This window comes from Mustelus asterias, chromosome 3 (assembly GCF_964213995.1).
Source record: "Mustelus asterias chromosome 3, sMusAst1.hap1.1, whole genome shotgun sequence".
Taxonomy (NCBI): Eukaryota; Metazoa; Chordata; class Chondrichthyes; order Carcharhiniformes; family Triakidae; genus Mustelus; species Mustelus asterias.
Window position 1 is genome coordinate 54,207,295 of NC_135803.1, and position 25,805 is coordinate 54,233,099.

A 25,805-nucleotide genomic window follows, 5' to 3' on the forward strand; every position below is an offset into this window, starting at 1 on the left:
GTGCCAGGTTTTCCCAGGCATTACATACCACGACCAGAAGTGAGACTCACGAGTACCATTGAACCAGTCCAAACTTCAAAATCTCATTCTGAGCAAAGGTCTGCTCAGTGCTGCCTATGGTGAAAGTGTGACTCGCCTTGTACCTCATGGCCATAGATTTCAGACTTGGTCAGCAGCCAGATCTTCAGGAGATATCCTTTGTCACCCAGAAGCCAGCCATCCAAGGAGTCCAGTCCACAGAACATCCCTGGCATCTGTGAGTGTCTCAATGTGTAGGCATCATGACTGTTGCCAGAATAATATGTTAGCACTTATATATCTATGGTCCTTTGTCTATGGTCACATACAGGCTGCACAATCTGCCTTTTCTGTTCATGAATGGTCCTAACAGGAAGGCTGTTTAATTGCCACAGGAGGCTCCTCCTCCTTCTCTCCTCCACACTGGAGGAGGAGCCACCACTAGAATGTACAATGCCAATTGGAACTCCGATCTCAGGGTCCAATACTACGGTGCTGGAAATTCATTTCACACTCATCTCTAGGTGCTCTTCCTTGACAAATATTTCCAAGTTAAAACACAAAACAATTATTAAACTAACTTGCACAAACTCTCCAACTGACTCTTCTGCTAAAATCAGCCATAGTCCACCTAGCAAATTTTTAATTTGCTTTCACAATGGCTCCTCATACTTAGTGTAACTCCTTCCAAGGGTTTTTCCTGTGCAACTGAAATATGGTGCATGCACATAAAAAAACAGACTATTGGCTTGTTACAGAGGTCCATTGCCTTTAATTAGTTTATTGAAGATTTTCATATATTTTACACAGTAAACAAACACAGATACAGAACCACACAGTGCTCGCATGTACATTCCAACGCGTCTAGGCTCAGGGCTCCCCATGGGCAGGGGACAAGCCCCTGGTACCCCCGACACCTACCCCGCCTGAGACCCGTCTAAATGCACCGGAAATGACGGTGATAAGATAAAAACAAAAAGGTAGAGGAACGCTGGGGAACCAACAGAGCGCCCAAGCAGCCCAGGCTATAAACTAGCAGCAGAGGAAAGAAAGAGAGATTTAAGTTACAAACCTGTCTACTATGGGTGGATTGGCCATTTTCCCCTCATCCTGCTTTAGTTAAAACCAGAACTGGGCACATCAAGCTTATAAACCCTCTTCACAATTGTAAAGACTGCTGTCAGGTCACCTCAGTCAGAAGTTTAACAACACCAGGTTAAAGTCCAACAGGTTTATTTGGTAGCAAAAGCCACACAAGCTTTCGGAGCCTTAAGCCCCTTCTTCAGGTGAATGGGAATTCTGTTCACAAATTCCCATTCACCTGAAGAAGGGGCTTAAGGCTCCGAAAGCTTGTGTGGCTTTTGCTATGAAATAAACCTGTTGGACTTTAAACTGGAGTTGTTAAACTTCTTACTGTGTTTACCCCAGTCCAGCGCCGACATCTCCACGTCAGGTCACCTTGCCAGTCTTTTTTTCTTCAAGAAAAGAGCCCCAATCTGATCAGTCTTACCTGATAATTGTAAATACCCAGCTCTAGTATTATCCTTGCAGCTCATTTTGCATTTTCCCCTCCCATCGTAATTCATCCATTCATAAAAATCCCCTGATCCCCCATTGCAGCATTGAATGGTTTCAATGTTTTTACCCAGTCTGGAAGTCCACTGCGAGGATTTATCACCCTTTATGCAAAGAGGAGTTTCCTTACAAATTAAAAATTTGCTTTTCACCAGTTCTCCTCCAATTGCTGAAATTTAATTTGGAAAATGCTCCAGGTGATTTATTCTTTTTAAACATTTATAATTTTACATTTCTCACTGAGATCTTGTTAAGTTACATCCTTTTATGGCTGGACAGCCCGTGTTTCTCCAGTTTGTCATGTAGTTCTTTGACTGGCAAACTGCACCAATGTAAATGGCATTCTCAAACATTCCTTAAATTGTACTGAGACCATTTTCTGAGAACATGACTGCATTTTGTGTGACAGTATTTCAAAGACTTCTTTAAGTATTTGTTTTCAGTCTGGATCCTATGTAATCTGCAAATAATACCTTTCCACGTCTTGGAGCATTTCCTGCTTTTCACCTGAAATCTGGATACCATCTTGGAGACAAAATTTTCTCTCAAAAAAATTGTAAGTGTCGAATTCACATAAAAACTGGAGTAAATCCCACTGGGTTTTTTTTCGGCGGGAATTTAAAAATGAATCCCCCACACTCTGTGCACTGCAGAGTGCACTAGCGTAAATGACTTTAAATTTCAGTGAGTGGGGCCTATTCCCGCGGGAGAGGCCGGCAGCATGGCGCTGAGTGAGCCGCTGTGCATGCACCAATCTGTCAGCGCCAAGATCGGTGCATACGCAGTGGCCCCTGTCTGCCAGCCTCCTGATCGCTGGCCAGCCCCAACCCCCCATCACTGGTTGTGCGACCCCACCAAGGCCCGATCGCTGCCCCCCTGCCCCCCGGCAGACTCGATTCCTCCTCCCCCCCCCACCAACGCACCGGCAGTCCCAAACCACCTCCTGCAGTCCTGACCAACCCAGAAGGCTGCCCCCACCCAGATGGGCATTCCTGATCGCTAGCCTCCCTCTCTCCGTCACTGGTCCCAAGTGCAGAGTGGCAGCAGAACCCCCACCCCCAGAAGTCCCACCCCCTTGGCACTGCCCCATGCCCAGTGGACAGTGCCAAGGTGGCCCCTGGGCATTGGCAGTTTGCCACTTGGGCAGGGCCAGGGGGCCCAGGATGGCACTGCCCAAGTGGCAATGCCCAGGGGGCACCCCCTGCCACCCGACACTCCAGCAGGGCCGGGCCGCTAGCTCCTCAAAAGTGGCAAGCTATTGTAAACCCCGCTGGAGTGAACCACTCCTGGCGGGGGTGGAAACTAGTGGGCCCGGAGACTTCAGTCCTGGGCCCGCTAATTACATAGAGGTTTACATGGAATCTTGTCCAAGCCATCCTTTTTTTTAAACCCCTAAGCGAGTGCCAATTGCCCACCTTTGGCCCATATCCCTACCCATCTTACCCATGTAATTGTCTAAACGCATAGAGTCAACATTGAAATAATATGTAAATTACGCGCTCATATATAATGCAGCTCCACGCCTATTTCCAGCGTGGAGCTGATAGCGCTAGAAATCCAGCAGTGGGAGGTGCACTCAGGCCCAGGTGCCTAGCGGGGAGTCTGCGAATCGGGCGCCGCTAGAATCTCCGGGAAAATTGCCCCCAGAAAGCAAGAGTGAAAGCCAATTTACAATTCTGATAAGGAAATATCATGGAGGAGTTTGCTTATTTTCAGATAATAAATAAGTGGAACTATAAGTATGAATAATCACAAAGCAATCTCCTTCCCTGACATTTTTAATGGTAGAATTCTTTCCTCTTGGTACCAGCAGGTGGAGACACAACACTGCAATAAGGATCAATTGTTTAAATCTCATCTATGAAAATGTGTTAAAATGTAGGATACAAAACCACAAACTGGCTTTTGCTCCAGTAAGTGGTAAAAAAATATGTGATGGTTCCGTTTGTATGATTTAAAAAGTAAGACATTCAGCACCACTCCATCTTTAATGGTGGCTGGAAATTTACCCAAGTGGGTATCACCACCAGAATGAATGAGGGTCCTGTGCCCGCGGGTGAACAACAGGGCAGTGGAGGGGATTGTAGCAATGGCAGTCAGTTAAGAGGCACGTCCGGATCTGCCTTCCAATTAGGGATGGCAACCTGTCTCTCCAGACTGCCAGCCCAATCAGCACGGCAGCACTGATGGAGATCTGAGGGAAAAGGAGAGGTCACCCCGCCATGTTGAGGTACCCCTGAAGGGGAAGTAAGAAATTATTTCATGGTGCAGGGGCCAGGCACACAGGCTCCAGCAGTTGGAGGGGTGAACCCACCAATAGCAGCATTGGAGCTGGAGGACTAGTCATTGCTGTTGAGGGACCACTTGTGCGTGAGTTGGTTCCTCCGGGAAGGAAAACGCTCACCCTGGGAAGCCACACAGGAGCAACTCCAGCTCGGGATTAGCAACATGTCGGACCGCACAGTGCACACACATGCACTGATCTCACCAAAATAACCATCCACAGAAAAAGAACTAATCTCGGATCATTGCCGTGAAGGTTTTCTTTGAAAGGAATGCAATCCCAGATGCTTGATCACACACTATTGCTGCAGAGCAAGATAGCATTGTCTGTGCCTAATTCATCATATTTTGATGTGCATTCGGAGCCAATCGTTGGCAGAATGGCTGTAATTTTTCAAAGGTACAAAGGCAGGTTTTGCAACCCCAGATAACAAAAAGAGAAAAAAATTCCTTACTTCTCCACTGTGGAGGTAAGGAACCGGGAGACAATCCTACATGCATGCCCACAACGTCTTGAATAATGTACCCTCACCTTGCACGAAGACAATGTATAGAATTCTCACAAGGCCCTGCTGGCAGGTTCGATGGCAGGCATGGGGGGGAAGAATATGATGGGAGGCCCAGGAATTGGTTTCACATTAATGTGAAATTGCGATGGGATCTTCTACTGGTTCCTGCCATGGCTGGTCAGAAAACCTGACAGACGCCAGCTGGCACCTCATTTGCATCCTGCTAATATGATGCAGATGAAGGCCTGACCCTCTCACACCAGATTATCAAAGGTATCAGTGGGAAAACACATTGGTGTGAAACACATTTGGAACAACGTAGCGCAAAGATGTCGGGACTCACCTTAACAGTGACTGGGGCTGCCTCTGGAAATCAGGATGGAGGCCGCCTGCAAACCTGGATCCCAAAACACGGCAGCAGTGGGTCAGGGGGTGCATCTGTAATGGACCTTCCAGATTCAGTGTCCTGGAGGGGACCATCTTCCACCCTCAGAATGTTCCTGGAGATCCAACTTGAGTCTCAGGACGTCCATCTTCCGGTCTCATAGTGCTCCTGGAGATCGATCTTCATTTTCAGGATGTCCACCATCTTTCTTCAATAGTGAGTCCATGATATTAGACGCCTTTTCTGAATGACACCTGGATACAATGGTGGACTACACGCCATCCATGCCTGCCCAGCTACAGAATAGAGTGTAAAACATCTGGGTGTATAATTAATGTGGTGGGGTGGGGGCCAGAGGATTTTATTGTGTTTTCCCGCTGGCCACCACAATATAAAATCTTTGTAATCTCAGAATATCTGAACCGCCTCCAGGACTATGGACTGAGGTTAGTGTTGATTTTAGCCAGCTGCTTGATGCCATTGAGGACTACAGCGAATTCCCAGTCAATGGAAGTGCTCATCCCAAAGTTTGACCAGATTTTTGCTTTGTTTGGAGTCCTTCAAATGGTGAGAAGTGGCCATTTAAAAGCGATGGGTTCCGTAAGTTTGTGAACTATCTGGGCTCACCAGAAAATCGCACCCCATTGGCCAAGAACCAACGGAGAAGTTGGGAGATTTATTCGTACTTTGAAAAGGTGATACGTACAGCTACATACGGGAGTGACAATTATTTCAGTTTCTTCACAATTATAGATCGATTCCTCATTCAACTACTGGAAAGACTCCAGCTTACTTATCTGTGCTCTTCCTACATGCACACATCTTCCTTAGTGGCTCAACTAATGATCAACACAATTGTGAACATGATCGAGAATAGAAGGAGCGAATGAAAGTAAGTGCAGACTGAAACATGCAATTCAGAGCCACAGCACTAAAGACAGGAGATAAAGGGGGCAGTTTCACCATTTTTTTTCTAAGTGCTGGGTGGACTTGAAACTGGGAGAGTGTCAGATCCGTCTTTTGGGATGTGTTTTCAAGCCCCCATATGCCCTCTGCCTGCAAAAATATCAGCAAGCCTGTTGTTCGCTGCAGAAGCCTGTGGGGTGGGGCTTAACACTCACAAAACCCTGCAGAGGGAAGTAGTTCGCATGTGCAGGCCTCAGATGCTGCACATGCGCATTAGCAGTAGCAGGGGCCTGGCAGCTCTATCTTTTCTGTCAGACCCCTGTTAGTGCAGGCTGCCAGAAGCAGCTCTCCCATCCTCCTGCAACCGAGGGGGTCCGCAGCCTAAGATGCAGCCCCTGCCACCGTCTCCCAGCAATCGCGGACCCGCTGCCCTCCCTCCACCGATCCCCGCAGAGTGGCAGCGGGCCCCCTCTCCCTCCACCTCGCCCTCCCTCCCCCACACTGATCCCTATAGAGTGGCAGTTGGCCCACTCCCCCATTAGCCCCCCCCCCCCATATTGGTCCCACCCCCACTGGTCCCACCCCTCATTAGCCCCATCCCCCACTGAACCCACCCCCTGGCAATGCCCAGGTGTCCAGTCAATATTGCCCAGGTGCCAGACTGGCATTGCCCGGGTGGCAGTGCCAGAGGCACCCTCTTGCCCTCGGCCTCGCCAGGGGGCCTCAGTGGCCTCCATTTCTACTGGCGAAGACAAGTCGACTGCTCCCCGTTCATGGGGAGCATGTCTATTCCTTGCCGGCGCTAACCTTTCCTGGCGAGGTCATAAAGGGGGGGTGGGCCCGGCCAATCGAGCGCCGGGCTCGCTAAGCAGATGTAAAATAGCATTATAATAAATTTCCATATGTTAACTTGCCTCCCTCTCATTCGCAGTCAGCCTCTCGCCGGAAATCCGGCACTTGTAACGTGGCGTCAGTCGCAAAAACTGTCGCCAATCGCACTATGCGCTTTATGTCTGACTTTACCACTATGTGTCACACCTGAAAATGGGTGCAACACGATGGTAAAATCGCCCCCAAAGTGATTGTGAAGCTTGATAGTTATATAGGAGAGCAAACAGCCCTCATTACGTCCAGACATTTCTCATGACCAATACAGAAGGATCAATGATGATTGCTTGGTGGAGTTCACAAATTATCACTGAGAAGAACATTCACAAGCATTGAATTCGATTCCAACATCGGCATCTCAAATGAAGAATGAGTTAAATGAGATCACATTTGATGTCAGACAATATCCTACTCGTGTGAGAAACCGTCCACCATACTTAAGTGATTATGTAACAAAGTGAATTATTTTCAGTTGGTGAACAAATCTTCATCACATTGTATAAGATTGAGTGCATTGTTAGGTTAATACAAAAGTTAAAATAGGTAATACTGTTACTGGTGAAGTTGAATGTTGAAGTTATGTTTTAAGTTTACTGCTTATACTTTTGGAAACAAGCCAGTGAAATACTTTCTTTACTAAGAAGCAAATGGATGTAGAGTATTAAAAATTGTGTTATGCATGTTGTTCACTTAAGGCACACACATATACCAGCAGAGGGAGCCTAGTCGGCAGTTCTGATTCTGAATGTTGTTTATATTCCCCATCAGCATTGCTGGATGTTTTTGTCCTCCTGTGGCTTCACCACTAAACCCTCACCCCTGACCTACCTGCAGCTGCCACTAGCGCCCAGCTGCCCGTCATCCTTGTGGCCCACAGCCAGGAAGTGCCTTAGAATGTCCATTTTTCACCTACACCTCAACAGCTGGATTGAAATGAGGCTCACTGATCAACCTACCAAAAGTTACGATTAACCTCAAGGCATTTGAAAGATTCCAAAGCAAAGTAGCTTTACACAACAGATGAAAAAGAAAAGCTTTCCATCGATACAGCACCCTTCGCAGCCTTAGGTTGGTCCAAAGGACTTTATGGCTCAAGTAGTTACAATTACAATATTGAACATGCAGCAGCCAATGCAGCAAGCTCCCACAAGCAACAATATGATAATGATCAGGTTTTTTTTTTGCCGATGTTGACGGAGAGTAGGAAGAATAGAGGAGTAGACTATTTTCTAAATGGGGAGAGAATTCAGAAATCGGAAGAACAGAGGGACTTGGGAGTCCTAGTTCAGGATTCTCTTCAGATTACCTTGCAGATTGAGTTGGTAGTTAGGAAGGCTAATGTAATGTTAGCATTCATTTCAAGGGGACTGGAATACGAAAGCAGGGATGTACTGCTGAGGCTTTGTAAGGCTCTGGTCAGACCACATTTGGAATATTGTGAGCAATTTTGGGCCCGGTATCTAAGGAAGGATGTGCTGGCCTTGGAGAGGGTCCAAAGCAGGTTGACGAAAATGATCCCAGGAATGAAAGGCGAAATGTATGAGGAGCATTTGAGGACTCTGGGTCTGTACTTGATGGAGTTTGGAAGGATGAGTGTGGTCTCATTGAAACTTACAGAATATTGAAAGGCCTGAATAGAATGGATGTGGAGAAGATGTTTCTATTAGTAGGAGAAACTAGGGTCTGAGGGCACAGCCTCAGAGTAAAGGGACGACTCTTTAGAACCGAGATAAGGAGGAATTGCTTTAGCCAGAGGGTGGTGAATCAATGGAATTCATTGCCACAGAAGGCCATGGAGGCCAAGACATTAAGTGTATTAAGACAGAGATAGATAGGTTCTTGATTGGTAAGGGGATCAAAGATTACGGGGAAAAGGCAGGAGAATGGAGTTGAGAAACATGTCAACCATGATCAAATGGCGGAGCAGACTTGATGGGCCGAATGGCCTAATTCAGCTCCTATATCTTATGGTCTTATAAGTATTGGTCATAACATCAGGGCTGCCACCTGAGTCGTGCTGACAAATAAAAATGCCTTTAAACTGAAATAAGAAAATATCATAACAGTTTTATTAGTTTAAATCGGACTTTATAATAATAGAAGTTAATTAAAATCACTCCAATGTTCTGCAAATACATTTGTACATCACTTAAGACAATCTTTTTCCTGAATTGGTTTTTCAACAGTATTTGATTTAAGTGGGTTAGTGGAAGTACTTCATTTGCAATAACACTGTCATTGATATCTTTATAAAAGTGGATAACATGATGGATTAATTAACAATACCCACCCCACATCAAACAAACAAAAACTTGAGCTTGGATTCCTTCATGCTAAACAAAACATGCCAGAGCTATTATGTGATTACGACCCATTAAAAGACTTCAGCAAATTTTCAAATGGTATTATTTAATTATCCCTGGAATCACTACTAATAGCATTCATTGAGTTTACCATGTCCAAGCCTGCTCGTTGAAAAGAGGACAAAGATTTACATAATCTCATGGTTAATAACACAAAATATGATTCCTGTGGAAAATGAAGATGATTGTTTGCTAATACATCTTCTTCATTTAATTTAAAACCTTTCCAAAGACTCTATTGATTGTCTCTCAGTAACCAGCATCCTTTTCTTCTGTACAGCCATCATCATTTGCTGATAGATTAATGGGAATTTTCAGAGCACTCAGCGAGCCACCTGGCCCAATATCTTTACATATTTCATTTGTAATTGAACTGCGCTGTGAACTTCCTCTTGAAGAAGGGGGTGCGGGAGGTATTGGGCAGGTGACTAGAGGTTTCATAGATTTTACCAACAAGCTGGGAGCGTTGTTTTGATCTGTAGTAGCACAGACAGTTCTTCTATGCTGCATTTTGTTTGGAAGCATGTGCATGTCTGAAATCGTTCTGCATGTCTGGCTAGAATGTGCAGTTAATGCTTTGGAGGCTATAGACAGTTTTGTGATGAGCATTTCTTCAGGGTTCTTGTCATATACTATTTTCCTTTCTTTGTTTCTTTTCACTTTCTGAATAAAAATAGAAAGGAACAAGAAAAATTCTTTAATTTAATTAAAATTAAAGACATATCCCTGATATATAATTAAAATGGTTATGATTAATGATTAGGTAGGTAGATTAGCCATGCTAAATTGCCTCTTAGTGTCAGGGGGACTAGTAGGGTGGGTTACGGGAGTAGGGCCTGGGTGAGATTGTTGACAGTGCAGACTCGATGGGCTGAAAGGTCTCCTTCCGCACTGTTGGGATTCTATGATTAAGGGGCATAGTAACGTAGTGACTGCAAAAATAAACCTGCCTTAGAGATGGTGCAATGAAGGTCCAAATGATTAGTTCATGGGATAAAAGGATTATCTTCTGGTGAGAGATGGACCTACACTCGCTGGAGCTTAGAAGAATGAGAGGTGATCTCATTGAGACATACAAAATGCTGAAAGGGTTTGACAGGTTAGACACCACTTAATGGTAAGGGAATATAGATCTAGGGAGCACAGTTCAGGGTAAGAGATTGATCACTTAGGAATGAGCTGAGAAGGATTTTTTTTATTGGGCATTGTAAAGCTTTGAAAGTGTTTGCCTCCAGAGGGTTGTGGATGCTTTATTGGTGATTATGTTCAAGGCTGAGATCTTTCAGGGAATCAAGGAATGGGCAGGAAGTGGAATTGAGGCAGAAGACAAGCCATTGAATCACAGAGTTGACTTTTTAAAATTCATTTGTGGGACATGGGTGTCGCTGGCTGGCCAGCATTTATTGCCCATCCCTAGTTGCAGAAGATGGTGGTGAGCTGCCCTCTTGAATCGCTGCAGTCCATGTTCTGTGGCTTGAACCACAATGCCGTTAGGGAGGGAATTCCAGGATTTTGACCCAGCGACTGTGAAGGAACGGCGATATATTTCCAAGTCAGGATGGTGAGTGACTTGGAGGGGAACTTGCAGGTGGTGGTGTTCCCATTTATCTGCTGCCCTTGTCCTTCTAGATGGAAGTGGTGGGTTTGGAAGATGCAGTCGAAGGACCTTTGGTGAATTGCTGCAGTGCATCTTGTAGATAGTACACACTGCTGCTACTGAGCGTTGGTGGTGGAGGGACTGAATGTTTGTAGATGTGGTGCCAATCAAGCGGGCTGCTTTGTCCTGGTCATATAGTCTACCACTGCTCCTATTTCTTATGGTCGTATGTAACTGGATGAGTAATCCAGAGGACTCATGATGTCAGACATTTGAACTCATGATCTGGAAACATGAGTTCAAATCTCACCAAGGCAGTTGGAGAAGTTGAATTCAGTTGATTAAATAAATCTGGAAGAAAAATACTTGTATCAGGAATGGTGCCTGTGAAACTCCTGGATTGTAGTAAAACGTCTCATTCAATAATGTCCTTTAGGGGTGGAAATGTACCAGGGCTCCAGTCCCACAGTGATACAACTGACTCTTAACTGCCCTCCGAAAAAGCAAACTGTATTCATGGAAGTGGTTCACTATTGGCTGCTCAGGGGTAACTGGGAAGAACACAGTGAGACCCACACTCTGTGAATGAAAACAGGGATCAGACTAATGGAAAATCTGGTGACATGGTGCTTTGGAGTACCAGGAGCAATGTCCTACAGTTATACAGGAGAGTTCACCCTTGGAATTTTTATGCACCTCAGGTCAAATGAGCAATGAGGAGAAATTGAATGTTTAAGTAAACCTGCCATGTGATCAGATAATTTCTTCCCCTTTTAGTTGGGTAATAGTGGGGAGGGGAAACAAAAAAAAGAATAAGCAGAAACGTAACTTACAAATGGAATAATAAAAATCTAGAGATAACATAGAACATAAAAGATTACACATTTTGTGCAAGGTATCATACCTTTCGTACAACATTAATGTAACAATCAATACTTAATATGTTTCCCAATACTTTTGACTAAGCTCTTATCACGAGCGCTGATTGCATGAAAGGCAGGATCTGAAACTTTTCCTTTGTTTAGGTACACATTCAGATAAATAAACAGCACAAGAGTGTGTATTTTGTGGAAGTCAATTTTATATGTCAATCTCCAAGGAACTACACAGATAAAAAATGACTGTAAAAGTAAATTGTGTGGCCATTTGTGCACAGGTCATCAGTGGAAGGTGGGAAATAAGTAAATGGAGGCCTCAGTTTTGGTAAAATCAAGCCTTAGACCATAGTCTATGGCCAGATTTCTATATATCCATTTCTGGACCAAAAAATTCAAACAGTATGGGCCTGGTTTTACCAAAACCTCGCGTCCATTTTCGGGCACAAAATTGCAGTAAAGTTGGGCGTCGGGCCTATACCGCGATCTGCACCCGATTCCGAGCAGATCGCGGCTTCACTGACACCCGATCCGGGCGCGGGTCCAGCCTGCGCCCGAATTGGGCGGCCCGACGATTTAAATGCATTTGCATGCATTTAAATCGACTTAATGAACCGCGCACCCAACTCTACCGCCAAATCCTACTTTATCGTCTTCTGGCCCGATCCAGGTCCGCGCTTTTAACGACCCGGTAAATAAAACTCTGAAGTCGTCGCTGCAGCTTCCGAAGAGCGGGGTCAGAGCCTGCAATGGCTCTCTGACCCAGGTCATCCTCTGGTTGGGGGCGGGGGTGGGGGGGGGGGGGGAATGAAGGGGGGGGGGTGGGAGGAGGGGGGTGGGGGGGCGGGACAAAGAGGGGGGTTGGGACCCAAATCATCCTCTGGTCGGGGGGGCATTCCGCTGCCAGTCTGCAGCCAATTGGTGGGGAGGGAGGGGGCAGGGTGGTCCGCCGCCACTCTGCAGGCGATTCCTCCTCCCCACCAGAGGAACGAATCCCTCCTGCCGGAGTGGACATGCGGCCATGCCATCCCACAAAACCTTCAGGATGAAGCGATTCCTCGCTAAGAAGATGAAACAGAACTGGCCGATTCCACAGTGGATCCGCATGAAAACCGGCTACAAGATCAGCACAAGTCCAAGAGGAGACACTGGAGAAGGACCAAGCTGGACCTGTAAAGGGAGACACCATCACTGGTACACTACCAGCCACAGCCATCTCTCCCGCTCTCTTGTCCCTGCAGTGACGAGTAATCTGTGGCTGGTAGTGTACCAGTGATGATGTATCCCTTTACAGGCCCAGCTTGGTCCTTCTCCAGTGTCTCCTCTTGGACTTGTACTGATCAACTTTCACAATGAATAATATCTTTAGGCTCAGACAATAATCATAAAGGAATGGTGCTTTTTGAAGCATAAGAATGTCCCAAAAATCTTTAGAAGTATTTTCACTCTTGCATTATAGGCAATGTGACAGCCAATTTGCACACAGTAAGGTGCAATAAGGTGCAATTAGATCGTGATTTAAGGCCAACACAGCGGCACAGTGGTTAGCACTGCTGCCTCACAAAGTCAAAGACCTGGGTTCAATTACAGCCTTGGGTCACTTTCTGTGCAGAGTCTGCACGTTCTCCCCGTGTCTGCATAGGTTTCCTCAGGTTGCTCCAGTTTCCACCCACACTCTAAAGATGTGCGGGTTAGGTGGATTAGTCATGCTCAATTGCCCCTTAGTGTCCCAAGATGTACCAGGGGAAATAGCCAGAGTAAATGTGTGGGTTATCGAAATACGGCAGGGGGAGAAGGCCTGGGTACGATACTCTGCCAGAGACTTGGCGCAGATTCAATGGTCCTCCTTCTGCACTGCAGGGATTCTCTGAATGAATCATCTGTTTCAGTGATGACGGTTGAGAGGTAGAAATTGGCCAAGACGCTGGCAAGGACAGTGCTGCTCTTCTGCATATGGTCCTTTTGGATCTTCTATGTCTTCTATGTGGGCTGTTAGAGCCTCCATTTGACATCTCATTCAAACTATACTACTTTCAACAGTGCAGTGTGCCTTCAATGTTGTATTTCACTTCAGTGTAAGCATGTACTCAAGTCCTGGGATTGTGATCACAGGTGCTCCAAAATGGGACTATCAAAATTTCCCCCCATTATCTATTAATTTTTAGATAATGAAAACAATAATAATACATCTATTTCCATCTGAATTTGCACCCAGAATTTCCAAATGGATTCATGCGCTTTTATATTGCAGTATGATAATCCCAGGCAACAACAAGTAGCTGTCTTTTGTCGTACCTCGCTGTGAAGGAGAGGCGGGGGGCAGATAATTTTATGGAGCTAATGAGAGTCTCGGTCGCAACCAATGAGATTATCAGACAGCAGCAAGAGGCCCACATTGGTTCCATCTTGGCATGTCATATTATGAGCCAATCAAGAATTGAGAGGTCACCAGTGGATAGGGAACACAAAAGTCCTGCCTACTGGGAGCTGCCAGTCAATCAGAGACCAACAGCTCTTGTGCTCAGCAGCAAAACAAGGGAGGTGCTGGCTGCTGCAGGAAAGATACCCATTCGAAGTCCACAATTTCGAGGTGACCCATGCTAGAGGTAAGTGATGGCACGAGTGATTTTGCACATTGGGGGTTATGGGGCAGGTGTGGGTAGGGGAGATGGTAGCAAGCGTGGGGCTTGGTTGGGGGGGGGGGGGTGGGTGGTGGTTGGTGGTTGCTCTCAATGAGCTCACCCTTCCCAATGCTGTATTCCTCAGTCAGTACTAAGAGTCCTTGAAGGAGGGACTCCGCCCAAGAGAGCACAAGTAACCTGCACGGGTTTGCATGTTGTGCAACAGGTCACATCAGAGGGAAGGGACACTTAAATATGCATTAATTGCCCACTTAAGGAGGCCAATTGATGATGGGGCAGGAAGTCCATTTAGGCACCTTCTAACAACAGACTTAACTGGGTGAGGCGGGAAGGTGGTGGGGTTCTCATCTGACACCATCCCACCCAATTAAGTGCCCTTTCCAACTACAAACCCGTGAGTTTGCCCACATTACAAAACAATCTGTGCGAAAATCTGAAGTGTGAATTTAAAGCTGCTATCTCTGGGTGATAGACCCAATTGCTGGACCCTGCACTTAATGACACTTTTTCTCATGGCAGGTTACTGGCATTATTTGACCGTACAGCCTCCTCCCCCAGCCTGCCAAAATTAGTTGCCATGTAAAGTAATCAGACTATTGCCAGTTAACAGTTTGTAAGTCAATCCATCGAATCAATGTTGAACTGTGCGACCAGAAGGAGCTGGCTACAGTATCTCAGTCCCCGAAATGGCTGCCAACACAAAAACATAAAGCAAGCAGTCCAACAGGCATGAGATGGTTCGATTATTGTGGGTATATATGTGTCCTGCGTGTGTGAGAGATGCATACTTACTGCTGGGGAAAACACACAATTATTCATTAAACAGGACTGCAAATCAAAACATTAATCTAATTGGTAAATAAGTCAACACAGAAAGCAGCATTTAACTCATTTTTAAAATCCAGTTTGAGATTATTCATTGAAAATGTCAACAAAATATGAAAGGATGAAAGTTTCTCATTTTTAGTTGCTCTTAGTAAAGAATGCTTTCAGGTAATCTGGCATTGAGAAGTACTTGGTGTAATTTAAGTTCCCCAGAAGGAAAAAACAGTAAAACGGAGAAATAGAATACAGGTTCGAACTGATCTTGTACAAATGAAAATGGGACACCAGTAAAATGGGGAAACAAGAACACTGGTCCAAACTGTTTTTTCCTTCTGGGTCATATTTCATGGAGATTAGCATTAAGAAACTGAGGCAGAAATACCTGTGCCGTGCTATGAAAAACACATCTCTTGATTAATGAGCTCTTCGGTTTTCCTGGTGTTGAATCCTTCTAATCACAGAGAAAAGGTTGCAAATTTGGCATTGACTAAGCGATGAGAGAATTGTAATTTGTTCTAAAGACAAATCAGAAAATAACAAAAGAAACCTGCTCAGCCTACAACACCATTATTCCCACGAAACACATCTCCAAACTCTGTGGCCTGGGCCTCGGCTCCTCCCTCTGTGACTGAACTTCCTAACCCACAGACCACAATCAGTAAGGACAGCAACAACACCTCCTCCAGGATCATCCTCAACACTGGTGCCCCATAAGCTGTGTTCTTAGCCCCGTACTATACTCCTTATACACCTATGACTGTGCGGCCAAATTCCCCTCCAAATCAAAATTCAAGTTTGCTGACGACACCACCATACTGGGTCGGATCTCAAACAATGATGAGACAGAGTACAGGAATGAGATAGAGAATCTGGTGAACTGGTGTGGCGACAAAAATCTCTCCCTCAATGTCAACAAAATGAAGGAGATTGTTATCGACTTCAGGAAGCGTAAAGGAGAACATGCCCCTGTCTATATAAATGGGGACGAAGTAGAAAGTGTCGAGAGCTTCAGGTTTTTAGGTATCCAGATCACCAACAACCTGTCCTGGTCCCTCCATGCCAACACTATAGTTAAGAAAGCCCACCAACACCTCTACTTTCTCAGAAGACCAAGGAAATTTGGCATGTCAGCTACAACTCTCACCAACTTTTATAGATGCACCATAGAAAGCATTCTTTCTGGTTGTATCACAGCTTGGTATGGTTCCTGCTCTGCCCAAGACCGCAAGAAACTACAGAAGGTTGTGAATGTAGCCCAATTCATCACTCCAGAAGGTTGTGAATGTAGCCCAATTCATCACTCTGTCTACACCTCCCGCAGCCTCAGCAAAGCAGCCAGCATAATTAAGGACCCCACGCACCCTGAACTTTCTCTTTTCCACCTTCTCCCATCAGGAAAAAGATACAAAAGTCTGAGGTCACGTACCAACCGACTCAAGAACAGCTTCTTCCCTGCTGCCATCAGACTTTTAAATGGACCTACCTTGCGTTAAGTTGATCTTTCTCTACACCTTAGCTACAATTGTAACACTACAATCTGCACTCTCCCATTTCCTTCTCTATGATCGGTATGCTCTTTCTGTATAGCTCGCAAGAAACAATACTTTTCACTGTATGCTAATACACGCGATAATAATAAATCAAATCAAATCAAATGCTTTGTGTTTTAATCTGAAGGCACAATGAATTATAATACTGTTTCTTCAGGATATTAATTTCTTAGCAATTTATGTAAAATTTAAGGAATGATCGGAAATTTACTGTAAAAATTAAAACAAATAACTTTGCTAAAATATAATTACGATTAAAAGAGAAAAATGCAAGGAGAAAGCACAATTAAAACATTTGGCCAACTCAGATGACTTAAAATCAAGATATCAGATCAACTGTTTCAAGAATAGCAGATAATTCAGAACTGTGGCCTAACATTCTAATTTTAACATTAGTACCTCATTTGACATATGGATTTTATCATTTGCCTTTTTGGTTGAAATCCCCCAAGGTACGCTGACTTTGTTATTTAATCGGTCAACCCCAGGAGCAGGCGGGAGGTCGCTTTCTCTTACATATGTTGCTGAAGTGGTTTGCTTAAAACACACAATAGGTTCTTGCAGCAATGTAGAGACTGTGGGAATTATCACACAACAAACAACATGAAATTTTCTAGGCTTAGTGCAAATATTAAAATATGGCTGTTAACAATGTGATTGATTACATAAAAAATCAAGGGGAAGGCCAACAATACAAAGCTTATTTTCTTAATCACTGGTTACTTGGACTGATTCAGGTCGCCTTATAAAAATTTAGGTAACTCCTAGTGTTTTAGCTCTAAGAAATTGTGAATTGGCTTCTTTTTCCAACTGCGAGCACTATGACTAATGAAGCAACATTGTAACAGTATGTAAATTTTCATGCAACTTATAAAATCATGAAGAAGTTTGCCTCGAAAAACTCAACTTCAAGGTACAGTGTTTGCTGCAAGGTTATATTTATACTACCGCAAAACTGCACCTACTACAGAACTGCTAGTTTTTTTTACCCAAGGGAATTAATGAAATATTTTTATTGTTTATAATTTGTAACAACAGTCAGGATTCTTAATGCAGTAACATGCTGGCAATAAAGTGTCTTGTGTTTGTAATACTAATATAGTGTTTTTCAATACTTTCTAAACTATGGTTTAATGTTAATTTCGCAAAAGATACCACATAATAGACTTGTTTGCAATATTGAAGTCAATAGGATTAAAAGGGCAGTAACAACAAGATGTAGAATTGACTAAGAGACAACAAAGAGTAAGACAATTGTTTCTCAGATTTGAGGCAAGTATACAGTGGGGTCCCCCAGGGGTCAGTATTAGTACCACTGAACGTTTTGATGTACGTTAATGAATTGGACTTGGGTATACCGGGCATAAAGGTCAAAATTTGCAGATGACATAAAATGTTGAGATGTTGTAAACAGCGTGGAGAACGGTAGCAGATTTCAGGAGATTACAGACAGACTGATGAAATGGGCAGACATATCGTAAATGCAATTTAATCCACATACATGTACAGTAATGCACTATGTAAGAAGAGCGGCAATATAAGCTACATGGTTCAATTTTAAATGTTGTGCAGGAGCAGAGAGACCTGGAAATGTAAGTACAAAAATATATGGAGGTGGCAGGATAAACTGAAAAACCTGGCAAACAAAAGCATACAACTTCATTAACAAAGACATAGATCCACACTTTCATCCCTGAGTCAGAAGCATAGAGTTGGGTGATTTCCCAGCTTGGTTAACCTAGAATAATCGAATTATACAGCGCGGAAGAGGCCCTTCAGCCCATTGAGTCTGCACTGACACATTAGAAAAACCTGAACTCTCACCTAATCCCATCTGCCAGCACCTGGCCCATAGCCCTGAATGTTATGATATGCCAAGTGCTCATCCAGATATTTTTTAAAGGATGTGAGGCAACCCACCTCCACCACCCTCCCAGGCAGCGCACTCCAGACCATCACCGAACCTGACTTTTGAAAAACCCCCAGGCACTACAGGTGGGATTTTTAGTCAGGGGAGTGAGCTGAAAAATGAGTCAGAGTGGCTGACTCTGGAATGAATCCACAAGTTGCCGAGTATGGAGGCATGCTGGGTGCAAGAACTGACCCTGCCCTTAAATAAATAAAGCACAACAATGAAACAAAAAACATAACTCCAGACCTCACTCCTAACCACTCCTCTACACACTTCTTATGATCCAATCCATGCCAACCTATGCCTACCCATACTTCCTATCCACCTCCATGGCCCTACACTACAATTTAGTTACCCTCCACTCACTATCCATGGCATCTCACATCCCTAATGCCCCTCCACACACCCCATTGCCCCTATAACCCAATGCAAACTTAACACTAATTCATGACAATGCATGACCCCTCCGGCACTCTTTGCCCTTACTTCATCTATGCCAACTCACCTAGTATCATTGGGTTGCTCCTTGACAGCTTTAATCCTTCCTGTATAGTTTTTACAAATTTGATAGCTGGACAGCTACTTAACCTTTCCTTGACAGCTGGACAGCTCCTCAACAGGGGGACATCTCCTGGACAGCTGGACACCTCTTTTACAGCTTGACAGTTCCAATGCTTTTGTACATAAAAAATGAACAATCACGTTCATGTTTAATAATCCCAAGGGTACCTTAACTCTCCCAAATGGTGACTTTCCTCTCCCAAATGTGTCCCAGAATGCTATGCAAATGGATACTTCACCTCTCCAAAGGTTTACCCTGACTAATCATAGGAATGCACTAAGTTCAGGCCTTTTTTTTGCCTGCTCTATTCTGCACACTCTGGATTCCACCCTCTCATTCTTCCCGAATCTCACTTCCGTGGCAGCAGCTGGTGATCTAAATGGCCAGGTGCCTCCAGAAATCATGCATGTGCAAACCCCAGCCTGACCCCAGGCTTGTCCCCATGAAGATGGGAAATGCCAGGTTTGGGAACAGGATTTAGACATTTCATCAATTTCCAGCATTTTCCTCACTACGAGAAGATTCTCTGACATGGCAAAAATCCAGGCTATAGAGTTAAAAAGCAAGGAAGTTGTTCTAAACTTTAAACACTGGTTAGGTCCCACTGGAATACTGTGTCCAGTACTGAGCACCATACTTCAGGAAGAATGTCAAGACCTTTGAGAGGATGTTCAGGAGATTTAGTGGTATGGTATCAGTGACGAGAGACTTAGTGGAGAGGCTCTTTCGAGAAGCAAATGGGAGATTTCGTTGAAATATTCAAAATTATGAAGGGTTTTGATAGAGTAAGTAAAAAGTAGAAGGATCACTAACTAGAAAACACAGAATTAAAGTAATTAAAGTTTTATTCTGCAGCGAGTTATGATCTGGAATTGTAAGGAAGGGTGGCAGAAGTAGATTCAATAACTTTCATGACTTGAAGGGGGAAAAAATGCAGGGTTAATGGGGAAAGGGCAGAGGAATTGGACTAATTAGATAAATGTTTCAAGAGCCAGAGGAGGCAGGATGTATCAAATGGTCTCCTTCTGTGCTGATTCTATGATCCTTAAAGAATAAAAATACTTTTACGATTTTAGTTATTTTTGAAAATACAATTTAATTAAATTACCACATTCTGAAGAGGTTGTATCATTGGTGTGTAAGGTGTTAGACAAATCTCATAAGAAATACTGTGCATAGTTCTGTTTATTAAAACATACAAGGTAGGTTATGCTCCTGGAAAATGTGATTTCAGGCATCACATTTTTAAAAAATTCATTATTATCTAATCAAATTTTAAAGATTAGAAGTTTGAAAACAAAAAAGGTTACAACTGATTCAGCCAAATTTCTAGCGATGGTGGCCAATACAAACATCAAGGGCAGAAGTCAGAAATTAGGATCGAGAAGGTTAGTCAAGTGGAACTTTTTCACCCAAGTATAATAGAGTTCTGTGACAAGTAACCGTGCTGGGCAATTGGAGCAGACACGATGGATACATTTTTAGAGAGAGAATGAATTCAAGGGTGTAATGAGTGATTTGGTTCTTTGAAAAACAGACAGACTTGTTTGGGACTACTGAGATTTCTCTGCTCACACAATTGATTCATAAATCATCGATCTATATTACGGACACAATAAATCCCTAGTTTAATATCATTGAAAGCACCATCTACCTGCTTGTGTGTGGATCTTTTTACTTGGCTCTTTTCCATGATCAGCCATAAAATGAATGTGTGGTTTGTTACGGCAGATGAATAGCCCATGTTTTTCCACAGCTTTAGAATCCAAGTAATTTGTTCTAAATGCAAATCAAAAAACAAGCAAATAGAATAACAGATGGTCATGAAAGAACTCTGCATTAAATATATTATTAAATTATAGATAACACCAAAACTTGGAAGTATTGTGAGGACAACATGAAATTTGAAACTATTGTGAACTGTGAGGTGGATAGTGTTGAACTTCAAAAGGACACAGACAGGTTGGCAAGTGGCAACAAACAAGTGGCAGATGAAACAATGCAGAAAAGCATGAAGTGATTCATTTTGATAGGAAGAAAGCAAAGAGACAATATGAAATAAAGGGTGCAATCCAAAAGGAGCAGTATGTATCATCTAAAAGATCTGGACGACGAAGGGTACTCTGTCCACTGTGTCCCGTGTTTGTTGTTTGGCGGACAGAGTACCCTTCGTCGTCCAGTACTTCCCCGGAGCGGAGAAGCTACGATATCTTCTCCAGAGCCTTCAACATGTCATCGATGAAGATGAACATCTCGCCAAGGCTATCCCCACACTCCTACTTCTTGCCTTCAAACAACCGCACAACCTCAAACAGACCGTTGTCCACAGCAAACTACCCAGCCTTCAGGAGAACAGTGACCACGACACCACATAACCCTGCCACAGCAACCTCTGCAAGGCATGCCGGATCATCGACACGGATGCCATCATCGCATGTGAGAACCATTCACCAGGTACATGGTACATACTCTTGCAACTCGGACAACGTTGTCTACCTGATACGCTGCAGGAAAGGATGTCCCGAGGCATGGTACATTGGGGCGACCATGCAGACGCTACGACAACGGATGAATGAACACCGCTCGACAATCACCAGGCAGGAGTGTTCTCTTCCTGTTGGGGAACACTTCTGCAGTCACGGGCATTCAGCCTCTGATCTTCGGGTGAGCGTTCTCCAAGGCGGCCTTCACGACACACGACAACGCAGAATCGCTGAGCAGAAACTGATACCCAAGTTCCGCACACATGAGGACGGCCTCAACCGGGACCTTGGGTTCATGTCACACTATCTGTAACCCCCACAACTTGCCTGGGCTTGCAAAATCTCACTAACTGTCCTGTCTGGAGACAATACACACCTCTTTAACCTGTGCTTAACCCTCTCTCCACTCACATTGTCTGTACCTTTAAGACTTGATTACCTGTAAAGACTCGCATTCCAACCATTATTTTGTAAATTGAGTTTGTGTCTTTATATGCCCTGTTTGTGAACAGAACTCCCACTCACCTGATGAAGGAGCAGTGCTCTGAAAACTTGTGGCTTGTGCTACCAAATAAATCTGTTGGACTTTAACCTGGTGTTGTGAGACTTCTTACTGTGCTTACCCCAGTCCAACGCTGGCATCTCCACATCACAATCTTCTTCTCCGCCTTTGCTTTTGGTATGCTTTGTCAGGTTAGAATGTTGCTTTTTCAATCTTCTAGGTTTTAAATTTCTCCTCTAGCTTCTGTAAGGTTCTGGGTTGTTCAAATAGCCACCACCATATTGTTAAGATGTGTGTAGCTCAGTCGGTTTCAGGAAGAGGTTCTGAGTCTTGCATAGCTGAGCAGTAAGTGTTTATTAATGACTCAATGATGTACACATATACAGCAGAAGGTCAAAACTAGGACTGGTCTCCATGCTTGCCTCTATACACATCTCTATCCAGTACAATATTGCCTTCTAGCCTTGGGTCATGTGTTTCTGCACATCAGTGTGGGCAGTACTGTACCCAGCCGCACATTAACCCTTTTTATGCCAGGTCCAAATACTACACAGACAACACACATATCCTGTGAAGGAATTTTTTAAAATGGAGAAAAGGTTTAGAGGAAACTTGATATAGATGTTCAAAATCATGAGAGGTGTGAGCAGAATAGATATTGAGAAATTGTTTCCATTGGTGGATGGATCAAAATCTAAAGGACACAAATTTAAGATAATTGACAAAGGGAACAATGAAGTAATGAGGAGATTTATTTTACACAGTGAGTAGCGAGGATCTGAAATGCTCTGCCTGAGACTGTAGTAGAGGCAGATTCAATTGAGGCATCATTATCTGAAAAGGAAAAATTGTGCATGGCTACAGGGAAAAGGCTGGCGAGTGACGTGAGGTCCATTACTCCAGAAGAGGGCCAGCATAGTAACAACAAACTGAATGGCCTCCTTCTGTACCGCATCTATTTTATGATTTTAATAACAATTGCATGGTACACAGATAAAGGTTTGAAACTGAACAAGGAATTCCTCAACCAAACTTGTGTTTCTACACAGCAGTTAATTCCAATATCTTATTATACATAAGGGAGGGGGCGGAGATTTCCCCCCAGAAATTCACAAAGTGTCCAACAGGCAGGAAACAAACCGGGAGGTTTTCCCGCCCGTTCTTTTGGTGAGCTGAGTTTCATGAATTTATGACACTCTGTGCAATATAGAGTCCATCAGGTGATTCATGGAAACTGGTTGGGGGGGGGGGGGGTGGTGGAGAGCTTAAATCTGCCAGAAAGGGCGGCAGCTGAGTGCTCAGGGGGCCATTGGGCATGTGCCAATCTCCCAGTATATTGGGAAATCGGTTTACATCTTCCCCAACAGCACTCCCCCCCCCACCCCGCCACCCCAGGTAGCATCCTGATCACCGGCCCCTACCCCCCACCCAGATCACCGGCCCTGACCACCCCCCCAATTGCCAGCTTCCCGATCACCAGTCCAATCCACGATCACCACCAGCCCCACCACCAGCCTCCCCACCCCCCGATGTAGAGACCTCTGTTCCCTCCTCTCCCAACACCCCCCCACCTGGCTCCACTTCCATCTGCCCCGCCCATAAGGTCCCAGCCTATTGGCACTGCCAGTTTTCCAGGGTGCCCAGTGGGCAGTCCAGGGTGCCAGGCTGACACTGCCAGGGTCCCAGGCTGGCAGTGTCTGGTTGACAGTGCACAAGGGGCACTGCCCCCTGTCCCTGACCTCTCAGGGGGGCCTCAATGGCCCCCAGTCCTACCAGCGAGGCCATCATGTCTCGTCCCATTGTTGGGGACCAGCTGTGATCCCTGCTGGTGGGAACCTTCATCGGCAAGGTTGGAAATCCAAGTGAGCCCGGACAATAGCGTCCGGTGCTTGCTAAAGGCATTTAAATTAGGTTCCGAATATTCAAATCAGCCTTGCGCTGTTCCTCGGCGAGTGCTGATTACTTTAGAAAGTTGACCCGGGAGAATTGTGACCTGGAGATCGGGTGAGCATCAGAACTTTTGGGTCCCGCTTAAATTTCCCACCCATACGCTGATCAAGTAGCATAGCGGGGTGGGAAAATCACACTCATTGTCTTAACCTGTGTGGTAAACATTTGCTTTAAAGATGTCTCCCTCATCAAAGTTAATGCTGTGTTTTATTTCAGACATTTGTTGCCATTTTAAATTCTTATGATACACTGCCACATTAATATCGCCACCTTTTTTTGTGAGCAAGTGCTGTTTCTGCATGTAGTATACTGTATTCAATTTTAATTGATATATACCCTCATACAAAGTATTTCTACCTAGATCATTTTCCCTCACTCAATTGATGAACGAATATAAGCAGGCAATCTGCCTAGAATATACAATGTTCCAAGTCAGTTTCCTGAACTAATTGTGCATGTGTTTGCTTTCCACTCATACTTGGGTTATGGACATTATTGGCAAGGCCAGTATTTATTGACCAAAAATTGGAATCAAAACAGTTGGGCCTTCATCTTGAACCACTTCACTATATGTGGTAAAGATATTCCCACACTACTGGACAGAGAATTCAGGATTTTGACTCTGTGTCGATAAAGGAATGGTGTCTGGCTTCAAGGGGAATGTGGGGTTGGTCGTGTTCCTTTGTACCTGCTGTGTTTAGCCTTCTTGGTGGTGAACCCAGTGGCTTTGGGAGGCATTGCTGAAAAAGCCTTGATGAATTACTACAGTGTCTCATTTAAATAGTGCACCCTAAAGTCACAGTGTGCCAATGTTGCATGGAGTTAATTCGTGAATGAAGTGAAGCTAAGAACATAAAGTAGACTGACATTGAAAAAACAATATGCAGTTGCTTTGAGACAAATTATGTGGATATGAATTGTTGGGCAAATAAATGCACTGCTGTTGTATATGTAACATGCACTTGCACCGTTATTGCGCAGGTGGTATGATTCTACTATTCTTGGACAAATCATATTAAAATATAGAGTTACTGTGCAAATTATGTTATTCTGTATTACTGTTATGTAAATCATGTGACACTGTCACTTAAGAGTATAAATACACACTGTAATGGAAAGCACGAGCACATCATGTGAATTTATGCCTTTAAAACTTATGTATGCTTTGACTACATTGACCTGGATCTTATCATGTATCTTGGGTGCTGTACATCCTGACAAGTGGAAGTGCCAATTAAAGCATGTAGGTATATAATGTTATATAATGAATCAAAATGCAGCATTAGAGATATTCGGTGATTAAGCAAGAAATAGTAGACTATCAAGAGTTATGTGATAACTTAGATCAGATTCTTCAGTGAGAGCATCATTATTTAAGGCACCAATACCTACTTTGCGTAGAAATATTTGTCAAATCCATGGATTATTACAGTATAAATACTGTGTTGCTCTGGATGTAGATTGTAAAAGCTGTTTTCTATGTAAATATGCAACAAGAATGTAGAGGATTCTTCCTATTGTCACAGCTAAAAATCACATTTCTTTCAAAATACTTGCTTCCCCTTTTTTAGATTTTCCTTATCCAAAATCAAATACAACTGTGACTGAGAGGATGAGCAAGTTTCCAGTCCACTATTAATGTTGCTCTGTAACAATTCTAAGGGAACATTGATAAGTGGGTCTGACTGACTCACCCACCCTCCAGCATACCAAGAAAGTGCCCATCAGAGAATTTGTCAATGTGTATTTAGCATTTCATGGCTCTTGGAACCAATGATAATATACATATTAAGTAAATATATGTCAAACTACAAAGGACTGTTGGAATCGAATTCTCTAATTGAAAAACTATTATTTTGTTAACATGCAGATAGTCTGTGATGCCAATATCACTTCCCAGGAGGTTTTATTCTGGTTAATTATCCACTTCAGGGACTCCATGATATACAACAGCTTGCAGCACTGGCTAGTTGATATATA

General features: G+C 44.0%; 1 protein-coding gene across 1 annotated transcript in view; it reads right to left on the minus strand.

Moving 5' to 3' along the window:
* Positions 1–8,714: 8,714 nt before the first annotated feature.
* The window catches only part of LOC144483952 (uncharacterized), an 82,524-nt gene continuing 65,433 nt past the window's right edge, over positions 8,715–25,805 (minus strand). Inside the window, exons 5-8 of the mRNA XM_078202517.1 lie at positions 20,545–20,669; positions 16,816–16,991; positions 15,249–15,317; positions 8,715–9,590 (exon numbers count right to left, since the gene is read on the minus strand). Of these exons, the coding sequence (XP_078058643.1) occupies positions 9,177–9,590; positions 15,249–15,317; positions 16,816–16,991; positions 20,545–20,669 (784 nt within the window). The 3' untranslated portion in view covers positions 8,715–9,176. The remainder of the gene's footprint in view (positions 9,591–15,248; positions 15,318–16,815; positions 16,992–20,544; positions 20,670–25,805) is intronic.